Source organism: Terrapene carolina, unplaced genomic scaffold (assembly GCF_002925995.2).
Source record: "Terrapene carolina triunguis isolate 2854851 unplaced genomic scaffold, T_m_triunguis-2.0 Scaffold130, whole genome shotgun sequence".
Lineage (NCBI taxonomy): Eukaryota > Metazoa > Chordata > Testudines > Emydidae > Terrapene > Terrapene triunguis.
Window position 1 is genome coordinate 23,380,503 of NW_020664481.1, and position 23,023 is coordinate 23,403,525.

General features: G+C 36.9%; 1 protein-coding gene across 1 annotated transcript in view; it reads left to right on the forward strand.

Moving 5' to 3' along the window:
• Positions 1–22,601, forward strand: part of MBTPS1 (membrane bound transcription factor peptidase, site 1) — a 43,072-nt gene extending 20,471 nt beyond the window's left edge. The window contains exons 10-23 of the mRNA XM_024202240.3: positions 913–1,064; positions 4,079–4,240; positions 4,999–5,143; positions 6,333–6,521; positions 7,169–7,341; positions 8,942–9,057; positions 11,470–11,626; positions 12,653–12,777; positions 13,883–13,960; positions 16,293–16,433; positions 18,641–18,772; positions 19,358–19,484; positions 20,238–20,368; positions 21,381–22,601. Coding sequence (XP_024058008.1) covers positions 913–1,064; positions 4,079–4,240; positions 4,999–5,143; positions 6,333–6,521; positions 7,169–7,341; positions 8,942–9,057; positions 11,470–11,626; positions 12,653–12,777; positions 13,883–13,960; positions 16,293–16,433; positions 18,641–18,772; positions 19,358–19,484; positions 20,238–20,368; positions 21,381–21,577 — 2,025 coding nt within the window. The 3' untranslated portion in view covers positions 21,578–22,601. The remainder of the gene's footprint in view (positions 1–912; positions 1,065–4,078; positions 4,241–4,998; positions 5,144–6,332; positions 6,522–7,168; positions 7,342–8,941; positions 9,058–11,469; positions 11,627–12,652; positions 12,778–13,882; positions 13,961–16,292; positions 16,434–18,640; positions 18,773–19,357; positions 19,485–20,237; positions 20,369–21,380) is intronic.
• Positions 22,602–23,023: the final 422 nt, after the last annotated feature.

Here is a 23,023-nt window from a genome sequence, read left to right on the forward strand (position 1 = left end):
GTAGCTAGGTTCCCTGTAAGCTGTACGGCCACACAGCAGCCTTCTTAGCACCACACAGGTGCTCAGGGAACCCGCCTGGGGACCTGTAGCAGCCAAGGGAGAGGTGCCCCAGCCCCAGCCTAGCCCGGCCCCAAACTGCCGGGGCAGCCCAGCCAGGCACAGACCCGGCCGGGGCGGCCCTCCCCGGACCTGCCGCGGCACCCCTCCCCAGGCCTGAGCCTGCCGGGGGAGGGGCGCCTATCCTGCGGCCCCACCCCTGAAGCTGCCACGGCAGGGAGAGGTGCCTTCTCCCCCCTCAGCACAGGAGCTGCTGGGGGCAGTGCTGTCTCCCTGCCGTAGCCCCAGAGCACCCTCCTGCACCCCAAACCCTCATCCCCGGCCCCACCCCAGAGCCTGCACCCCCAGCCGGAGCCCTCACACCTCTGCACCCCAACCCTCTGTCCCAGCCCTGAGCCCCTTCCCACACTCCGAACCCTTCGACCCCACCACATGAATTTTGTTATGTGCACCAATATGGAGGTGATGTGTCACACATCACCTCCATATTGGTGCACATAACAAAATTCATTCCGTACATGGGTGGGAAAAATTAGAAGGAACACTGTCTGGTAGAGTGGAATAATTACCTCCTTTGTCTTACATGTGACTGATTAAGACTTATGATTTTAAGCTGTCTGAAGAAGTCTAAAATTTTCTGAATTTAAATTTTTTCTACTTAAAAAAAAAAAACTGAAAAATGTATATGAACTGTTAATCTAAAACATATACAGAATAGTTTGAATTACATAGGAATTGCCCAGGTTGAATCAGACCTGGGGTCTATCTTGTCCAGTATCCTGTCTCTGACATACGCCAGCACCAGTAAATGATATGTTGATCTAAACATAAACTGTTTTTTTAATTAATTCATAGGAACTGCCAGGAGGTTATGGTAGAGTGAAGCCTGACATTGTTACTTATGGCTCTGGAGTGAGAGGTTCTGGTATGAAGGGTGGATGCCGCTCCCTCTCTGGGACAAGTGTTGCCTCTCCGGTAGTGGCAGGTGCTGTCACTTTGCTAGTAAGGTAATGATTAAAGGAAGAACACGTATCTCAAATGCGTTTGATTAACAAGATCTGTAAATTGACTTTTAAAAAGCCCCTCAATTAAAAATATTTGTTTCTGCACTTATGAAAACTAACTCTCTGAAGAACAACAAACACAGTTTTTCTGTTTGAGACATTAAGTAGTCTCGAATAATCTATATTTATTGGGCCTAATATTTAGATTTTAGGGCTGTCGATTAATCAGTTAACTCACGCGATTAACTAAAAAAAAATTAATCGCAGCTTTAATCGCACTGTTAAACAATAAAATATCAATTGAAAGTTATTAAATATTTTTGGATTTTTTTTCCACATTTTCAAATATTTTGATTTCAATTACAACACAGAATACAAAGTGTACATTGCTCACTTTATATTATTTTTTTTGCTCTGTTTTTTTTTCAATGTTTGCACTGTAAAAAATGATAAACAAAAGAAATAGTATTTCTCAAGTCACCTCATATAAGTACTGTAGTGCATTCTCTTTATCATGAAAGTGTAGCTTACAACTGTAGATTTTTTTTTCTTACATAACTGCACTCAAAACCAAAACAATGTCCACTCAGTCCTACTTCTTGTTCAGCCAATCGCTAAGACAAACAAGTTTGTTTACATTTATGGGAGATAATGCTGCCCGCTTCTTATTTACAATGTCACCTGAAAGTGAGAACAGGCATTTGCATGGCACTCTTGTAGCCAGCATTGCAAGGTATTTACATGCCAAATATGCTAAACATTCATATGCCCCTTCATGCTTTGGCCACCATTCCATAGGACATGCTTCCATGCTGATGACGCTCATTAAAAAAATAATGCATTAACAGAATTTGTGACTGAATTCCTTGGGGGAGAATTGTATGTCTCCTGCTCTGTTTTACCTGCAGTCTGCCATATATTTCATGTTATAGCAGTCTTGGATGATGACCCAGCACATGTTGTTCATTTTAAGAACACTTTCACTGCAGATTTAACAAAACTCAAAGAAGTTACCAATATGAAATTTCTAAAGATACAGCACTTGACCCAAGGTTTAAGAATCTGAAGTGCCTTCCAAAATCTGAGAAGGACGAGGTGTGGAGCATGCTTTCAGAAGTCTTAAAAGAGCAACACTCTGATGTGGAAACTACAGATCCCAAACCACCAAAAAAGAAAATCAACCATCTGCTCGTGGCATCTGACAAAGATGATGAAATGAACATGCGTTGGTCCGTAATGCTTTGGATCATTATAGAGCAGAACCCATCATCAGGATGGACACGTCCTCTGGAATGGTGGTTGAAGCATGAAGGGACATATGAATCTTTAGTGCCTCTGGCACGTAACTATCTTGCAACGCCAGCTACAACAGTGCCATGCGAACGCCTGTTCTGACTTTCAGGTGACATTGTAAACAAGAAGTGGGCAACATTATCTCCTGCAAATGTGAATACACTTGTTTGTCTGAGCGATTGACTGAACAAGAAGTAGGACTGAGTGGACTCGTAGGCTCTAAAGTTTTACATTGTTCTATTTTTGAATGCGGTTATTTTTTGCACATAATCCTACAATTGTAAGTTCAACTTTCATGATAGAGATTGCACTATAGTACTTGAATTAGTTGAATTGAAAAATAATATTTATTTTGTTTTTTTACAGTCCAAATATTTGTAATAAAAAATAAATATAAAATAAGCACTGTACACTTTATATTCTGTGTTGTAATTGAAATCAGTATATTTGAAAATGCAGAAAACATCCAAAAATATTTAAGTAAATGGTATTCTATTATTGTTTAACAGCGCAATTAATCGTGCAATTAATCATGATTAATTTTTTTAATCGCTTGACAGCCCTATTAGATATACAAGATTTAAATAAATATTTTATAATGTTGATCCATTTTTGCCATACTTTTTAATAGCTTGTTTCAGTCACTGAACTTTACTTGTCCATTTGTTCTGGTAAAAAAGGGAGATGTTTGCATTTTACTCTTACACCAGGTGCCTAAATACTATACATTTTATGTATGCGGGGGCAGTGGGCGCATTGGTTGTTTATATCATTATATGGCTTCTTAAGTCTTTCTGCTAAGCGATAAATAGCTGTATGAAAAAGAGGATTTTTCATTTTCTACATTGAACTTGCAATAATATTACAATAGTTCAAGAATATCTTGCAGTAGTTTAAGAATGGCCCACATATAATACTTAGAAAACTTCATCCTCCAAATTTAACTATTCACATGTATTAGCAGCCTGTATATTTCTTGAATATAATTGCGATTGTTTTCTTCAAACAAAATAGTCAAGTATGCTTTTTCTGTTTTCCTTGAAAAGAAGTGGGTATTGTTGAGGAGAAAGATATATAAAGATTTAGATTTCCAGAGAACGGGGCTAGATGTTTTCAACTTCAAGTATACTTCTGACATGGAACAAAATATCTCTTGGGCTGAAAATATTGTTGACAGTTGAGCATATTGGGTTGTAGAGATGAAAAATTATACATGTTTTAAGGAGCAATATGTGGCGAAATTGCCATTTCCATTTTCATCTTAAGCATTTCCATTGAAAAATCACTTAAGTGATATTCTCCAGTTTTAACTATAGGTTATGCATATAACAGATTAACGTCAGTTACGTTTTGCTTAAATTGAATGGGTTAGAATAAGTTTAGGGCTTGCTTACACTTGAAACGCTACAGCAGCACAGCTGTAGATGCTCACGACTGAGACAGCAGGGGTTCTCCTGTTGTCATAGTAAATCCGCTTCCTGAGAAGTGGCTGCTAGTTTGACAGAAGAATTCTTCTGTCGACCTAGTGCTGTCTATGCTGGGAGTTAGGCTGGCTGAACTACTTTGCTCAGCCATGTGAATTTTCACATGCCTGAGCGATGTAGCTGCGTTGACTTAACTTTTGAGTGTAGACCTGGCCTTAGTCTCATTTCTCATTCTGTGCCTAGCCTGAGACCAGAACAGTGCCTCTTAAATGTAATCTAATAAACATTTGTCATTTTTAGCACAGTTCAGAAGCGTGAAATGGTGAATCCAGCTAGTATGAAGCAGGCCCTGATTGCATCTGCACGTAGGCTTCCTGGCGTTAACATGTTTGAGCAAGGGCATGGCAAACTGGATCTTCTTAGAGCCTACCAGATCCTTAATAGCTATAAGCCACAGGCCAGGTGAGTGTTAATTCTTAGTTAATTAATAATCTATTCATGTTCATTGTATTCTGAATATTTCTTTTAAAAGAAAGTCACACATCTTGCTCAGCTGAGCAGTCTGCATGCTCACATGGTGAAGAGAACTTGCATATAGATTACATAATTCAAATGGAAGAGTTTAATGAAAAGCCTCTTGTCAGAAGCCATCATGTTGCTAAAATTAGAGAAGAATAGGGGCATGAATCTGTCATCTCTTTATTATGAAGGTTTCTACATTTTCTTCCCTTCCTTAGTTTAATCCCCTGGGTGTGTAGTGGAAAATTTAGCACTACGTTAACAAGTATTGTGAATACAGCAATTAAATAGAGAAATAGTCCAATTTTAGTTATCCAACACCATTTTTTAGTTATCCAACACTATTTTTATTGTGCTAAATTGTGTCCTGTTACTTTTTCTTTTTTCTTTTTTCTTTTTCATTCTAAAAATAAAAAGAATAACTTTATTTCACATAGAAATGTAGAGCTGGAAGGGACCGCAAAGATCATCAAATGCATTCCCCCATGCTGTGGTAGGCTTAAGTATCACCAGACCATCCCTGACATAAAACTTTCTCATGTTATATTTTAATTTAATCATGGTTTTTATGTCTCAGACTCACTGGGAAGAAAGATCAGAGCTGTGAGAGTGACTATAGCTTGCTAATTTTACCTCTGACTTTTTAACATGATTGTGTTGTACGTACTTTTTAAAATTTACTGTATGTATTTTTTTTTCAGTTTGAGTCCAAGCTACATTGACTTGACAGAATGCCCCTACATGTGGCCCTATTGCTCCCAACCTATTTATTATGGAGGAATGCCAACTATTGTTAATATTACCATCCTTAATGGTATGGGTGTCACTGGGAGAATTGTAGACAAGGTAAGACATAAATAGCCATGACTTGGAACAATAATGTTTCACATTGAAGTGCTGCTGCTAATCCTTTCCCAAGTCAAGGCTATTTCATCAATACCAAGTTTTCTGACTAGAGAGAGGATGATACTTTGTTCTTACTTTTCTATTTGGCATGATAAACCTGGTACACCTAGAGCTGTGTGAATAATGGATTTTTTGAATTGTTAGCAATTCTGAAAAATCAAAACATGTTTCGTTTTGGGTCGAACTGAAAACAAATTTTTTCAGCAATTCAAAAAGTCAAAAAAATGTTGAGCTGGGTTAAAACATGTAGTTTCAACCCAACTCAAAAGATTTTGTTTCAATTTGGGGAATTTTAACAAAAGCAAAGGAGGACTGGAGTTGTAACATGTCTAGAGGATGGGATGGCTCCCTTATCAGCTTTAACCCAGTGCTTAATGCTATCGCCTGGGATGTGGGAGTCCTGGGTTCAGTCCCCCATCTGCTTGCTGTGGAGAAACAATTTGAACTTGAGTCTCCCACATTGCAGGAGAGCACCCTAACTACTGGGCTCAACCTCTCCTGCTGAAGCTGTTCCACTCTTTATGAGTAATTAGTCATTGGATCAGGGACTTGAACTTGGGTTTCCCATGTCCTAAATGAGTGACCTAATTACCAGGTGATAGTCAACCTTAACTCTCTTTCCCTGGTCCAGTGACTATTGCCATTATGAATGACAATGAATAGTCCTTGGGCAGGTCAGTAACGTATTGTTACAGATTAAATCTTAAAAGAACATCGATGCATATTGCAGTCCTTTTCCAACATCCTGGGCTAGCATTAACACTTAGACGAAGTTTGTATAATTTGGGTGGAGACCCTTTAGTCATCCCTTTTTGTTGTTGGAGGAAAACTGTTTCTGTTAATTATTATTTTTAGTAGAGAAATACCCATTTGTTCTGGTGATTGTACAAATACCTGTTAAAGGCAGCCCAAGAGCTCACTGTCTAAATAATTGATGCAAGGAATAATTAATACAATATTTGACCCCCCCAGACTTTATATTTTATAATTGAGCACAACAGGATCTCCAGAAATGTGTGTTTGTTTTTAAGCAGTGTATATAAAATTTAGTAGATTCTTTGTGACAACAAATATTCCTTCATCAACATTTTAAAATAATTACCAACACTTTCTATTTTCTACTCTGCAGCCGGACTGGCAGCCCTATTTACCACAGAATGGAGATAATATTGAAGTGGCTTTCTCCTATTCCCCGGTGTTATGGCCTTGGTCAGGATACCTAGCAATTTCTATCTCTGTAGCAAAGAAAGCAGCATCTTGGGAAGGCATTGCTCAAGGTCATGTCATGATCACAGTATTGTCCCCTGCAGAAAATGAAGTAAGTTTACCTCATTTCAGTGTTTTATCATGTAGTGATAAATGAATATCCCTCTAAGTGGTTGGTTTAGGTTTATAATCTTGGGTGCAGTTGAATTTGGGGACAAGGTTTAATAGTCTGAGCAAGAAATGTAACAGTTGAGGGCATGATATAAACATGAAATGAATGCACTCAAACAAAGAAACAAAAACCCCATTCACATGGCCAACTCCATAGAGAGATAAGGCTAATATAAATTGTAAGTAAACTGGTGGAATATAGGAAATCTTCAGGGATTGATAATAAATTAGAATTATTTTTCTCTCCAAAAAAAGAACTCATTGTTTTGGAGAAGTCTCAAATGTTTAAAGCACCGAAGCTTTTTTAAAATATTTTAAATTCTGAGCATAGATGTAAACCACTGAATATACAAAGGATTTTTTACAATGGGGTTACAATACTTGTGTGATTTATGGGGTTAGACCTTCATCTCTGAACATTCGTTGCTGGCACTGGGAAACTGTTCCTGGATTTAGTGGGTAAACTTGGCAAATAAAAATCAAAAATCATTCTTCAGTATTTCTGGACCTTTATAATCCTAAATGAAATTGTAAATACTCTTTTAGGAAAAGCATTTCATTATTTTTGTTTTCCGTTTTTTCTTCCAGTCTAAAAGTGGTGCAGAGCAGACTTCTACTGTGAAGCTCCCAATAAAAGTAAAGATTATTCCTACCCCTCCTCGTAGCAAGCGAGTCCTTTGGGATCAGTATCACAATCTTCGTTATCCACCAGGATACTTCCCCAGAGATAATTTGAGGATGAAGAATGATCCTTTAGATTGGTGTGTCTCTTCGGTTTTATCTGAGAAATCGTAACTAATTCCTTGGGTTTATTTCTTGACTGTATATTAATGACATGCAATACAGTACAACCTCACTATAACACCCTTCGTAATAGTAAACCTTAGGCTATAGCGAACCTGGCCCTTGATCCCATCTCCGGCCCTTCATCCCATCTCCAGCCCCGCCTACTGCAGCCAGGGGGCTGACAATTCCTCTGGCTCCAGGGCTGCGGGGAGGTGGGGGCACACAGCTCCTCCTGCTGCCGAAGGAGCTGTCTGCCATGGCTCCGGGGCCGTAGGAGCTCTCAGTTCTGCTGCGGGGCTCAAGGTGTCAGCCACCCCTTCTCCCCCCCACACACAGCAGGTTTCTTTCCCTATAACAAACCCCTGGCTATAAGAACCAAATGGCTTGGATCCCCAGGTGTTCGTTATAGCGAGGGTGTATTGTACCTTTATTGTCTAGGGAACACAATCCCACTTCCAGCATAACATGGGGAATTTTATTTTCTAATAATTTAATGGAAAACAATACAGCTTCTGGATGGAGTTTTTGAGCTTTATCTGTGGTTTATTAACAACTTATTTAAATTATTTCCTGGATTTCTGAAGAAGAGTTTGACATCTGTAAAGAGTGAAATGTATTTGAAAACTAAGGCTTCCTCTTTTTAAAGTGTTTTGCTCTCATTTAAAAAACAAAACACCTTTACAAATTCAGCTAGATTCATTATAGAAAACTCAAACTGAAGGTTCATTTTTAAAAATCACGTAATAGTTTAGTTTAATTACAGATTGAATAAGGCATTTTCTCAGCTCCTCTATCCTCTTTGTGATAGGGAACTGGTGTACACATTATTGTCTGTGTTGGCACACATCAAAGCAACCTGAGAGATTCCAGACTAGGGCCCCTGCTTTTTGAGAATTGTCTCCATATTGGTCCCTCACTCCTAAAGAAGTTGATGTTAGTATACCAAAAAAGGAACTACTCCAGAGTCTGACTTGGGTGGAGACAAGGACTGTGGGCACTGTGTGGGAGGGAGCATACAGTGAGAAAGGAATGGGAACCAAGCAGGTTACAGGTGCTGGGTGTTTTCTGAACAGCTGCCTGGGGAACAGGGATACTCCTATCCCCCTAGAATGGCTCTTGGCAAGTGGCCAGGAGCTGCTTCCACTGGTTTCAGCAGGTCTCCAAAGTCAGTCCCACTTACTTGCTTCATCTCCTGGTAGCTGACGTTGCTCTCACCAACTCTTCGGTGGGAAGGAAAGGTAGTAAGAGCAGCTGGTTTCAATATGGGGTAATTTTTTCTTTTTGTGATGTGTAATAAACAGATACTAATGTATTTCATAAGAGGCCTCAACCCAGCCCTTAATGTTGTTTGTGTAATTCATTGCACTCTATTACTGCACTCACAGATGATACAGTTTGCACAGAATTGTGCATAGAGTTGATTATGCATGGAAAATTAGAAGCCATCATTTGAAAATGTCTCTTTTAGAAAGGAAAATAAACATTGACCCTATAACAAGATAATGTAGTTTAGGTTTGTGCATGTGATGTTTACATTTCTTGACCACTATTTTTGTTTACTTTTATTTTTATTAGGAATGGTGACCACATCCATACAAACTTCAGGGATATGTACCAGCATCTAAGAAGCATGGGATATTTTGTTGAAGTTCTTGGTTCACCATTTACATGTTTTGACGCTAGTCAGTATGGTAAGCAGTCATGCATTATTTGTGTTCGGTTAATTTTTTTTAGAAGCTTTCTTATCTTTGTAAGGGATTGAAAAGATTTGAAAAAATACCAGAGAGTACATGCTATTAGAAAAATAACTGCATGCATTATAAATGTGTCTTTAATTTTATTTAGGAAGTTTCTCTGTAGTATTCCATTTTCGGCAGTAAAATTAGTCAATTCCCCTTTCGTTGTATCCAAAAATATTTAATAGGCTGAGAAGGAGGAAAACTCATCATTCAATCTGCCATAATGTTCTGATTTCCCTAGCCCCTATATCGCATTGTATATCAAATCATAGAAATGTATTCTCACTACTGTGTCTGTGGCTGTTGCTTTGTTGGTGAATCTTGGTCTTACATTGTTCATGGGTTTAATTAATATTATGGCAGGCTGCCAAAATCTTCCCAAGGAAGGGAAGTGAGAGAAGGGGAATAGCAATGTTCAACAGTTTACAGTTCATGGAACAAAGAGAAGGCACCTCGATAGCCTTTGGGCATCCCCTCTCTCCCCCCCCCCCCCCCCGCCAAATATCAAAGGACTGCTGCAAATAAGGAAAGTGTGAGACCTTAAAGAAAAGGTTGCAAGAATCCTTTATCATGGGCAGCGTTAGGCAACCTTAATATAGGGTTTGCTATAATGATAAGTGGAACCACCTTGCATGCTGTTTTCATTTCGCTGCTGGAGAATAGGAAGCCCTTAAAACAAATGCCAGTGTCACATGGATGCTGCCAAACAAGGTTCTCTTGCATGACAGCGAACTTTGTTTCAGCCTTACACATTTAAATACTCTAAATATTAAATTCCTCAAATTGTGTTAAAGGAAATCCCTATATAAGTTAAACTGTAACAGCATTCACTGAAAAAGCAAATGGCCTGTTGGGCTTTCAGAAATTAGAATAGGACTGTTCTTTTGCATAAATATATAAACTATAAAGGATATCCTGTCACATATGGATAAATATACAAAATTACCTTCAGTCAAAAGTGGAAATGAATTTGATGTTCATTCTACTCAACAGTCCAATATATTGAATAGCATTTTCTGTATAAAAACTTCATTTGCAGAAGGGGGAGGATGCGATGGGATTCTCTTCTGTGTTCTTGGTGATGCTGCAATTTGTTAACACTTCCAGTTGAAATGCTTTTGTCCTATTACCATTTGATATACAACAAAGCAAATAGGAGGGGAAAAATCAATTCCAATAGACAGCTTTGAAAGAAGAGCTCTAGCAATATTAGAAGAAAGAAAGAATAATGTTAATGTACCTCTTATTAGGAAATGTTTTATTACAGAGAGAGAGTGAAGAATTAAGGTGCCTCGATAACTAGTAGCAAATTAACATCTCAGTTGTTTATTCCAGGGCATACGAGTATATTTTTCCAATTACTTTTCCTGTGGGGCAAATAAGTCGCCTTCTTATTTTGTTTGGTTATTTATAATAACATTGTGACATACTCAGGGGCATATCTAAATGAAATAACCAAGACCGTTCTTTAATTTTCTGCATCAAAAAGGCAGCAAGAAGTCTCAATATTTTTTTTAATCTGGCTATTATGACTTCACAGCAGCTACAGTAATAAAAGATAGTATTTGAACAGAAGGAAAACATGGCGATAGATCACTAAACTTACAGTTTTCTGTATTAAAGCAAGCAATTACCATTCAAATCTTTACTGTTTCTTTGGCCAGGATTCATTCTTCATTCTTGTATTATCAAGTATAAAAATTAAACTTGTCATCAAAGTAAAAAGCTTTACATATTAAAGGACATCCAATCTATCTCATGTAAAGACTTAATCACTGGTTTGTGTATTTACATTAGAGACGCTACAGAATTCCTCTTCTTCCCCTACATATGCACAGCTTCAAAACACACTGATCCGTGTAATATTCACTACTGAGTTGTTTTCATGTTGGTATTTTCTTACACACGTTGTTGAAGCCTTCCGGTTTTAATGGCTGTATGTTCCTGCTCAGGATGGCAAGCCACTGATTTTGTTTGTGAGATTTTAAGGTCTTGTCAAAGGAAAAATCGTGGCTGAAACGTAACTATAGAGTCACTATCAGTGCATCCTTTATTCTTTACTATAACTTCCTCTGTAGCATGACACGTTAAAGGAGTTGGTGGTCTTAATCCAGTACCTACATCCTAGAAACCATCATTACAATTGACACTTATTATTGGCATTCTTGAAAGAAACTAGGGATTGAAAGGACATGGAAACTGAAGTACCACGACACCGCTAACGGTGGCTCCTTCAAGTCAGTTTGGAGCATATTGTTAGGACACGTTAGGACACTGCACAGATGCTACCTTCTGCGGATAGAGATAACATTACATTGGTCAGACCTTCAGAGATTATGAATTCTGTTTGCTCTGTTCATGTAGGGACCTTACTGATGGTGGACAGTGAGGAAGAATATTTTCCTGAAGAAATCACCAAGCTAAGGAGGGATGTTGATAATGGACTCTCGCTAATAGTGTTCAGTGATTGGTACAACACTTCAGTGATGAGAAAAGTCAAGTTCTACGATGAAAACACAAGGTATTAGTTTGTGGTGGAGGGTCTGCGGGAATCACAACTTAACATAATTGCTCTTTATAAGGAGGTCATCATCAAAAAAAAAAACTTGTCAATTGTCTTAGATAATGAAGTAACATTATTTTAGTATTTGCAGTGTTTCCCACAATATGTATAAGGAAGGGAATACTGCAGATGCTAAATTCACTTTGTCTTTATCTAATGGCAAATGGGCATGTTTTTAACAGCAATTGCTGTAAATTTATATATAATCTTAAGGCAACATATGTCACAAATATAGAGACTAGAAAAAACAATGACTACTTAAATAAAAAGTTCTCAGTTGTCAGTTTTTGGGAGGCGAGTGGGAAGGAGACCATAGATTATGAATGGTATCAATTAGCTAGATGACCCAGTATTCAAATATCTGAAATAATTCCTATATATTTTATAAAGGGGGAAATATATGAGCATCACTAATAATGAAACATTTAATAAGTCAACTTTGTGTTATTTTTAACCTAGAAATTATCCAACCAACTGTTAACAAACAATATTTTCTGTTATTGGAAATATCAGAAGTTCCTCATTCTTTCGGACAGCTTTTAAATGATTTGGGCCATTGGCTTTTTTCCTTCCTTGCCAAACCAAGTAGACATATGTCAAAAAGTTTTATTTCAAGGTGTTTTTTGTCCTGTTCTGGTAAAGCACACTTCGTTTCACTGTAAAGCTGGACCACATTGAGAATTTCACATTTGTAATGTTAATTAACTTAGGCTGGGATTTTCAAAGGAGCCTAAAGGAATGAGGTGCCTATATCCCATAGAAATGCATTGGGATTTTGGCACATAAATCACTTCAGACCTCTTTGAAAATCCTAGTCATAGTGTTCAAACTGTCACTACCAAATAAACATTGACATTTATGTCCTTGGTACTGATTGCTTTGGTGCATTCTGAATATCATCCAGGGAGATATTGGACTTCTGTCATGAAACAAAATTTTGGATCTTCTATACTAATAACCTGTGCCATGCTCTAATTTTTGTAGGCAGTGGTGGATGCCAGATACTGGAGGTGCTAATATTCCAGCTCTCAATGATCTTCTCTCTGTCTGGAACATGGCCTTTAGTGATGGGCTGTACGAAGGGGATTTTACCATGGCAAACCATGAAAGTAAGTCATGGAATACAGTACTTGACTACTCCAAGAATAGAATGTTCTTTGGGGAAATAGTTATACTTATGGGACATGTGACTTTCAGAGATACTTCAACTCTTAACACCCCTATGGAATTATATGAAAAAATCTATTAGATTTTAGATTAATATCTGTATAATAAACTCTGTGGTCTTCTTTGTATTTGCGTTCCAGATGTAGTTCTGAGTGTTTTATTTATTTTTTAATTTGAAACTATAGTTACTGACTAATTAAAAATATACAGATATTTCTCTTTTAAAAAAAAAATTAACATGTGGAGTCACTCTTCAAAACATTCCACTTTTGACACATGTATATAATTTTTGGATGTTCTTTAGCACATCTTGTCCTCTTGGCCTTTGAATTATCTACCCATAATTGATTGATTTAAATATGTCTACCCATATAGATTGATATGTTTCATTGTTTGAGGTTATAGCTATTATGATGAATGGTCTTGGGGTGAAAGACACTGGACTGGGGCTCAGGAAAACTGGATTCAGTTTATAGCTCTGCCACAGGCTTTCTGGTTGACCTTGGACAAGTCACTTAATCTCCCTTTGCCTTAGTTTCCAATCTTCTACTTGTATGTTGTTTCCTTTTTTTCACACTCTTTGTCTATTCTGTTTATTGAGACTGTAAGCTCTTCAGATCAGGGACTGCCTCTAATTTTGTTTGTACAATCCCTGATTGTTGGCGTGGGCCACTGGAATACAAATAATAACTATCTTTCATGGTGATAACAGCGGCTTGTAAAAGATAAAATAATTGAGCTTCTGTTTTGGGTTTGAGAAAGATTATAACATTGTAACTTCTAAAATGAAAGTATACTTGAGTGAAATATATGAAATGAAATATTTGAAACCTTTGCTTGGAAATTCTTTGACAGTTAATTGAAAAAAAAACCTCACTGACTATGCAGATTATATGGTGATTTTAATCAGAATATGAGAACTCATATAAGCATGATTGATGCATTTCTTTTCTTTATTGACCTTCACAGTTAACTGAATAATGCGGGGGGGAGGGAAAAGAGCATTCATAGCCTGTGCATTGTAACTTCATATGTCTATTTTTTCAGTGAACTATGCATCAGGATGCAGTATTGCTAAGTTTCCAGAAGATGGCATTGTAATTTCACACACTTTTAAAGACCAAGGTATACAGCTGCATTTCCTTATTTTTATTATTTTTATTATTTTTTTATTAATGGTATTTCTAGGTAGGTACACAGGTAAACATTTATAATTGAGTGCAAAAGTTACCAAAAATATGTAGAATAATTCAGTAGATAAGTTGTTTCTTTTGGTATAGCATTCTTACACACAGTTTAGGACACAAGCAATTCATGCAGTACTGTTATAACCAGGTACAGGCATGCTTTTGATATAAGACAGTTATATGCAACTATATACACACACATTTATTTAACACTGCTCTCTCTGTGTATCTATATATATACTTACAGATGTATCAGAAATTGTGTATGCATCTGGGGGCATAGGTAATTATTAGTGTCCTTTCTGCGTGTGATTTTGTGCAGTTTTAGTTCAGACTGTTTCTTGTACTTTTCAGTTAAAGTGATAGCTGAAGTCTAAATGTCTTTAAACTCAGACTTGGTACTATCAAATTTGACTGTATCTTCTATTTTTTTATATTATCTTTAGCTATATCTCAGTTTAGGATTTTCTTTTCCAAGCCATAAGTTGGTGATGCATTTGTCTTACAGCTATAGCTAATGTTTTGAACAAGTATCACATTTTGTTGTTAGCAATTATCTTTGAGAACTCATGGAGGACAGGTGAGGTCCCAGAGGACTGAAGAAAGGCAAACATAGCACCTATCTTTAAAAGCAAGAATAAAGAGGAGCCTAGGGGATTATAGACCAGTTTAATACTTGGAAAAATACTGGAACAAACTATTAAGCAATCAGTTTGTAAACACCTAGAGGATAATAGGGTTATAAGAAATAGCCAGCATGGATTTGTCAAGAATAAATCCTGCCAAATAAACCTAATTTCCTTCTTCGATGGAGTTATTGGCCTAGTGGATGGGGGAAGCAGTGGATGTGATATATCTTGATTTTAATAAGAGTTTTGACCCAGTCCCCCATGATACGCTCATAAGCAAATTAGGGAAATGTAGTCTGGATGAAATTACTGTAAGGTGGTGCATAACTGGTTGAAAGACAATACTCAAAGACTATTATCAATGGTTCACTGTCAAAAGTTTGAATGTATCTCACAATGTACAGTTAGTGCCCTTTTGAGTTATGAGTGCCTGATTTTAATAGTTTTTTGCTTTTTTGATAAATGTATCCATACCACCACCTGTCTCTTTGGTTTTTCTTCCTTCCCATTTACAACTAGTTTCAATTTAGGTGCAGATATTCTATTTACAAGCCATCAGTTTAAATAGCTATTAATCATTAGGAGAGTCTCAATCTTGTAAGTGACAAGCACCTGAATATCCTTATAAAGTTGCTTTTTAGATTGTTATTGCAACTATCTCAGAGGAGATGACTGAGCAATAGCAGAACTTGACAATGAAATCTGGTTTGTTTTGTTTTTTTAAATAGAAACAGAAAAAAGTGAAACTAGGTAAGAGTTAAAACAAAAGAGAAAATAGGAGGAAAGCATGTGAGTTAGGTAAAATTTTCTTTTTGGCATATTTCTCCATTATAAACTTAGTCTTTTGTTCATAAATTGAAAGTTGAACAGGAGTTTAAATACACCAGAAGTTTATAGTGCATAGACATAATGAGATGCACACATTGGAAAACAATTGCCTTTATTCCTCATAACCCCAACTATTAAACATGTTGTATAGGAACATTCTTCAGTTAGAAATTCCATTTTGTTGCTCTTTACAAAGAGAGGGAATGCCTTACTTGGAGACTACTGTATTCTTGCTTCTAATTCCATGATCAGTGCTTGGCTTCTAATAATATTTAAACATGGTAGCCATGTATGTGGATGTTAAGCAAAATGTGTTGTAATGGTCAGTGTTTAAATTAGTAAATACTGCACACCCTTACAAGAAATTAATTTCACAAAGCCCCTTTAAACTCTTCATAAAAAATTCACTCTTTACAATGGAAAAAAAAACCTTATGTAGAAAATCTTAATTATCTGCTATTTTAAAACTTGGGGAACTGTAGGTGAAATTTTAGGATTTTTCATTAGAGAACGTTAAAGACAGTGAAACACTTGAGTCTTGATTCTGCAACTGCACTAAAGTAAAGAAAATTAAAAACTCAGAGGGGGAATTACAAAACCAAAGCCTTGGAGTGGTTTTATTTGTTGCCAAATTTGTCTAGGAAATCTTCTCATGAATGTAATCTCAAATTAAGAGCCAGACAACTGCATTTATTGAATGTTTAATATTAATACATTGTAAAATGTGGGGGATTGTGTATCGTGGAGGGGGGGAAGGTTTAAATTGCATATGGCTTTTAGTAAAATTTAAAATTCCTTCTCCCTCTGTTCTAGGTCTTGAAGTTTTAAAGCAGGAGACTGCTGTAGTTGAAAATGTCCCCATTTTGGGACTGTACCAAATTCCTTCTGAAGGTGGAGGCAGACTAGTTCTGTATGGAGACTCTAACTGCTTAGATGATAGTCATCGGCAAAAAGGTATATGAACTGAGAGATAAGCAGAATGAATTGCTTTTACATACTGACACCTGTGGTGCTGGCTGGTTTACAGCTCCCATCAGCAAAATTTATATTTGCTATGAAAAAAAATCTAAATGCCACCAATCATAGGACAATCTGATTTCCTCATAGCTGTATTGAATATGCTCTATCTAGTATATTTGTAAAATCCAATTATGGCTAGAAGAGTGACTATGTAAAATGACCTCATGATATCCAGTAGTTCTGATCCTTGTACTTATACAGATTCCTGTCTATATTCTGAACCTGTTTCTAATAGAACATAGCATTACTTTGAGATATCAGGGTGGATTTCCAGGATTAGCAGTTAAAAAACTTTTTTTTTTACTTGTAAATTGAGGGCATGTCTGATTTGGAGTCATTGAGACACAAATATGGTACCCCATGATCCTATTTTTATAGTGTCATTTGCATAGTATAATTGTCGTTTAAAGTGTATTTTTGCATTACTGTTTTTTATCAGTAGGTCTAGCAAAACTTAAGGACTTATTAGCCTTTATCCTTTTCAGAGCATGTTGCATTGTAGATTTATAATATAACAGGACTTCCCAGCTGTGCTGCCCTATTTTACTCTGCATCTCACACAGAACAGCTATGGGAACTCGGTGAGAAATTAAATATTGCTCCTTGAAGAATCCTTAATTATTTAAATTGATCGGTACCAGGTTCATAGAATCATGGAAGATAGAGGTGTAAAAGACTTATCGGATCACACAGTCTATTTCCTTGCAAACCATGATTGTTCCTTATGGTCCATTATCGAGTGCTTTGTCTAGGTTATTAAAAGCCTTTACTGCAAGGACAGATATTTTAACAATGATATAAGTCATAGAAAGCTGTGCCTTTTGAACACTGATGCTGTTATATTTGGTGTAACTCTGTGTAGCAAGCAGACTGGAAAGCTTTAAATAATTCCATTAAATTGGCTTTTAAGTTATGAATTAAGAGCTGTATCTCCTGCTTAAGACATCATTGACCTTAAGCTGTTAAATTCTTCACATATGTGAATATAAATCCTTAAAATGTGGTTGACTGACCTCTTTAAAAATCAAAGGTGAGGGTTTAAGTGATATCAGGATTATGAAGATTAACTTCCATTCCCACCAAACAGCTCTTCAAGCAAAGAAGTTCTGAGATTTTTTTTTTTTTTTGGCTCTATGTTAAAAACGAATTAGAAGATTCACTTGTCCTTATTCTACAAACTAAAATTTCAGAGAGCTTGAGACCTGTGATCATAATATTAGCAACAGCAAGCTCTACAGCAAGACCAGGACAGTTTTAGAAACATTTGAAACCAGTGCTCATGCGCAGTACTAGAGTGTAAAGAACACTTGGAAAGAAATTTGCTACTGCAGTGTTTCCCAGCTTTTTCCATATCACAACCCCCTTTTCCATATTGGGATCACCATGGGAGCCACCTCACCTAAAGCTGGGATGCTGGGGTCTAGGCAGGACCCCCATTCTACTTAGCAGTATGGGAAGAGCAGTGGGTCGGGATCTCTGATGTGTTTGGCACACCTCTGTGGGGCATAATACCAGGTTGAGAACCTCTGCCGTTTAGAATCATCTCCCACCAAAAATATACTTTGTCCATGTAAGAAGAGCTGCAACTGTGACTCTAAATGATGAAAGCAAAGTTTTAAGCTTTGTGCTTCCTACATTTCCACATCAGTAAAACTGATAACTTCCATATAACCTGCTGTTTTGGGGAGCACCTCACTTGAGGCATCAAAAGCTCTAAGTCTTGCCCAAACCAAAGTTCCCATCCTTGACGCAGTTGCTAAATAACCTACTCTCAGCATTAAGAGCTAAACATTTGTTTAGTTCAGAAAAGAAGAAAATATTTTCCTTTAAAATTGAACAGTTTGTTGTAATTTCGACACTTTAAAACCCACCCCATATGTGAAAACAGGGATATTTTTTCTTAGGTATGCCAAAAGAAACAACCATACTTGTACTACTTGTAAAGCAAAAAGAAAGAGAAAAACTGACCAGGTTTTAAAGCTTTAGGTATCCTATTTAAAACTCAGTCATATTCATTAGTTAAAACGTCTTTACTTTACTTTATTTATTTATTTATTTATTTATTTATTTATCTAAAAGTCCAAACTGTATCATAATGTGTGTTGTTTTGGGGGACCGGGGGGGCCATTAAATCCACACAGACTGCTTTTGGCTACTAGATTCTCTTCTTCAGTACACTTCCTATGGGGTGATGCCACCAAGTCTCAGTCATTCTGAAAACAGACAACGACCACCAACAGGAGCAGGATACTCTCCTCCAGAGAGGATGGAAGGTGAGAGGGTTGGTTACTTAGCAGAGCCTGCTAGTATTTAGTACCAGTTTAATCCTGTGGTACTGCAGGAAATAGGAGTAGATCCCTGAATGTTCTTGTTTTCTTAACACTGCATTTTCAGAGTATGTACATATTTAAAGACTTCAGCTGCTATTAAAATCACAATGCAGTAATTTTAAATATACAGTTTTTGTTATCTGTAGCACTGTATGCAAACAGAATTTGGAGTAGTAGCTCTTGCATATATTCCTAATATATACTGTTCTTCTAAGTTCAAATACCAATTGATAGATACAATGTGTATTTAAAGCACTCAGTTTTATCTAATATGCTGACTACCAAAACCTAGAGATTTTAAAGTTGCCTGGCAACTGATTGTACATTCACAATTCTGTTTTATAAGATACTTTTTATTTATTTACAAGAATGAGGTTTAGCGCTAAGGCATTTTATATAATAAACTCCCTTTCTTAATCACAACACTGTTTGGTATAATACAAATATTAGAAAATCTTACACAAATTTTCTGTCCTCATAGTTTGTCAGGTGTAACTCTGTCTTTGTCTGTGTAATATGGAATTACAGGTAACCATCTTCATCGGTATTCAAAGGTGCTTGAGGCTCACTTGGGAGATCCAAAACCCCGTTCTCTTCCAGCTTGTCCTCACTTGTCCTGGGCAAAACCACAGCCTTTGAATGAAACTGCACCCAGGTTATTATATTTATTCTTTTAAATGTTTTTAATAAGAAATGTTCAGGTTTGAATTTGATCAAAAAGTCACTTAAATCAAATGGTATTGTCTCTGCTTTCTGAGTGGATGACTGAAACTTCTTAAATAGGAGAATAACAAAAGATGAATAATAAATAGGAAATAATGGTTAAGGCACTTCTGATACAAATTTTTGGCTAACTCATCATTCATACTATCATTTATGAAAGTTAGGGAATTTACAGACATTTCCACAAATAAAATGGTAGTTATCTGAATGCCCCCAAACTACAATTAATATGATCTTGCAAATAACAGCAATGAAAATTCATGTTTTTTAGAAAAATATTTCTAAATCACTTTTTGATTAACTTTACTTTCCAGTGTATCATCTGTTGGTAGTTTAGAGGTAGACAAACCAATATATCCATTAATGGTTCACTAAGCCATTATGGGTAACTTTTGGTAGGCTTACCCCTAAGAGACAAATTTGTAGGTAAGTAGATACCTATCGGACTTCATATCTACAGCATTTGATTTGAATTTTGTATTCTTGTGAACCAATAAAATTAATTGCACAGTAATCTGTGCATCCAATTTAGTGAGTTATTTATTGGTTTAGATTATCTTTTTATATAATTTCTTTGTATACATTTTTATGTAATGTTATATAATTAAACGTATAACATTTCTGCAGAATTTATTGGACTTCTTGGACCAATGTGAAAATGCTTTTATATTTTAATTTCTTCCAGCAACCTTTGGAAACATCAAAAATTATTGTCAATTGATTTGGATAAAGTGGCTTTACCCAGCTTTCGACAGAACCGACCCCAAGTAAGACCTTTATCCCCTGGAGAAAGTGGAGCGTGGGACATTCCGGGAGGTAAATATCAATCTGCCTGGGGGGGCAGAGAGACTCAGAGATTTTACATGTTTTCTTAAAAATGTTTAAAGCGCTCAGAAATGTCAGTGACTGCCACAGTATAAAAGTTTGTCTGTGTTGAAAATTAAAATTAACTTTTGTAAGTTTGTGATTTGTTCAAAATAAGCTTGTTGTGAATGTTAACAAAGATGGTTAATTGGAGGCAAAGGAGTACTGACAATTGTTTGTAATAACTTTGTGGCTTTCAGATTGTGTAGGAATTGCTGTTCATGACTTTTAATACCTTCAGTGTAGGGCTAGAAACAATTCAATATTGACTCTTGAAATTTAACAAGTAGATGCTATTTTTAAGACTTAAAGATCTATTATAATACTAGTTAAGTTTCCTACCATAAAACTGTGGTTTGGGAAAGAAGTGCTGGTGAGGAATTGTAGAGTAGTTAGCAGAGTCTTCAGTTTGAATATCGTGTATTCTCCTTCATGGGATTTGCCTTCACCGTGACATCATATGCCCTGCAAGAGCCCATTTCAAAGCAGTTTGCTCTTGGTGGAATACACACACAGAGCCTTCAGTTCCAATCCTTTCACTGCATCAGAATTTGTAGTTAATGTATTGTTTCCATTTAAAATAGATATCTGATAGTAAATTCATGGTGAAGGTGGGTTTGGTTTTTTAAGCTTGCTTTTTCTTTTTATAAGAAGCAAGACATTGCTATCTCTGGGGAAAATTTATATACAGATCCAGGCTAGGTCTTCATTTGCCAAAACTAGCTCCAGATTAAATCTCTTGTATTCTCTTGCAGATTTATCAATCCTCCTCTTCTGCACTAGTTGCTCTGCATTTATTAATCTGCCTTTTAAAAATGTAATCTGAGTGAATTGGTCTCTGCTTTAGTTAAGAATAGTTACTGCATGGCATGTTCTGTAGATAAAGAATGTAAATGCTGTTGTAAAAGTATTAAAACAGGTACATTTCTTAATAGTTCTCTTTCCCCACCACTCCCTCTGACAGGTATAATGCCTGGCCGCTATAACCAGGATGTGGGACAGACAATACCTGTCTTTGCTTTCCTTGGTGCGATGGTGGTTCTTGCATTCTTTGTGGTGCAGATCAACAAAGCTAAGAGCAGGCCAAAGAGACGGAAACCAAGAGTCAAGCGACCACAGCTTATGCAACAGGTTCATCCACCAAAGACGCCTTCCGTTTGACAGACCACGGTTGCCAAAGATGTCCTTCTCTTATTGGCTGCTTTACTGGACAGGTGGTTGCTCCTGATGACGATTCATCATATATGGTGATTGTAACCAGTGATTCACATGTGACATCATCTCATAGTCTTTGGATTCTGACAAAAGGGACTAATTTGATCGTATATACATAGAACTACGATTTTCAGCAGCTAAACTCACCAAAGACTTGAACACTGTTTAAAAGCCTGCTCAGTCATTACAAGAGGGGGAAAAGGACCCTTTTTTTTTTTTTTTTTCCCAACTGACCAAACTAAAATTTGTTTGTAAAGGCTATTTTCTATATTTATTTTTGGGGAGAGGGAGAAAAGTCACTTTAAGGACCTCTGCTATTTGGAAGCAAAATCATTTTTTTCAGATGGAATGCAATTTTGTAATACTGTATTGTGACGAAGAGTAGAAATTACATCGTACTCCTTTAACGACGTAAGAGAAACTGAAATTGGAGGGAAACTGGTACAAATCAGCGAGACATATCCGTTAGTTTATTTTTATAAAGCCAACTACCATGATGTTTTGTAATTTTTGGTCATGATTTCACCATTGTTGGTGGAGCAAATTTTCAATAAATATGTTATCTATATGAAGCTGAAAAAAATGTGCCCAGTAATTGTTCTTTCCCATGCCGGCCTGGAGAGCAGGTTGCCAAACTAGAGAATAATTCTGATGCCTATTTTATGTTTTCCCCCCCAACCTCTCAGCCTTCCATTTTGCATATTAGTGAGTAGTGTCATAAAACCAGGGTTTCTGCTTTTAAATATTTAACCTGACAGCCTCACGTATTTGTTATCTTCTGAAAATTCAGTTTAATGTTTTGGAGCCATTCTGAGGGTTTGTCTGCATGAACAATCAGTATGCGGGAAGCTGGGGTATGAATCTATCCTGCACTAGCCTGCCGTGGACTGTCTGTGTGGACTCCGCCGATGTGCATTAACAGTTTGTTAATCATCTAGTCCCCTTTGAAATGGGACTAGATGAAGGCGCATTAACGGGCTATTAATGTGTATCAGCAGGTCCATACAGACAGTTAATGTGCACAGGCTAGTGTGGAGTAGATTCACATCCCACCTTGCCACAAACTGATTGGATGTTCATGTAGACAAGCCCTGAATCACTAAACCACACCAGGAGACTTTGCTACAATATGCTGTCTCAAGGAGGAGTTACAACTTGGTTAAAAATCTGTAGTGTGGCTAGGATCTAACCATATGGTAAATAGCCAAACTAAAACCTTGACTATGTGAAAGTTTTGTTCTTTCTAATTTATGGTCTACTATTTTTGGTACCGGATAGAATTAAGGCCTAGGCACACAGTGCACCTGGCTTTATGACATGCCCTTGATTAACACTCTTGCTGTTGTTAAAATATACCTACCTATTGGAGAAAAGCTACAAAGCTCCCGCCTC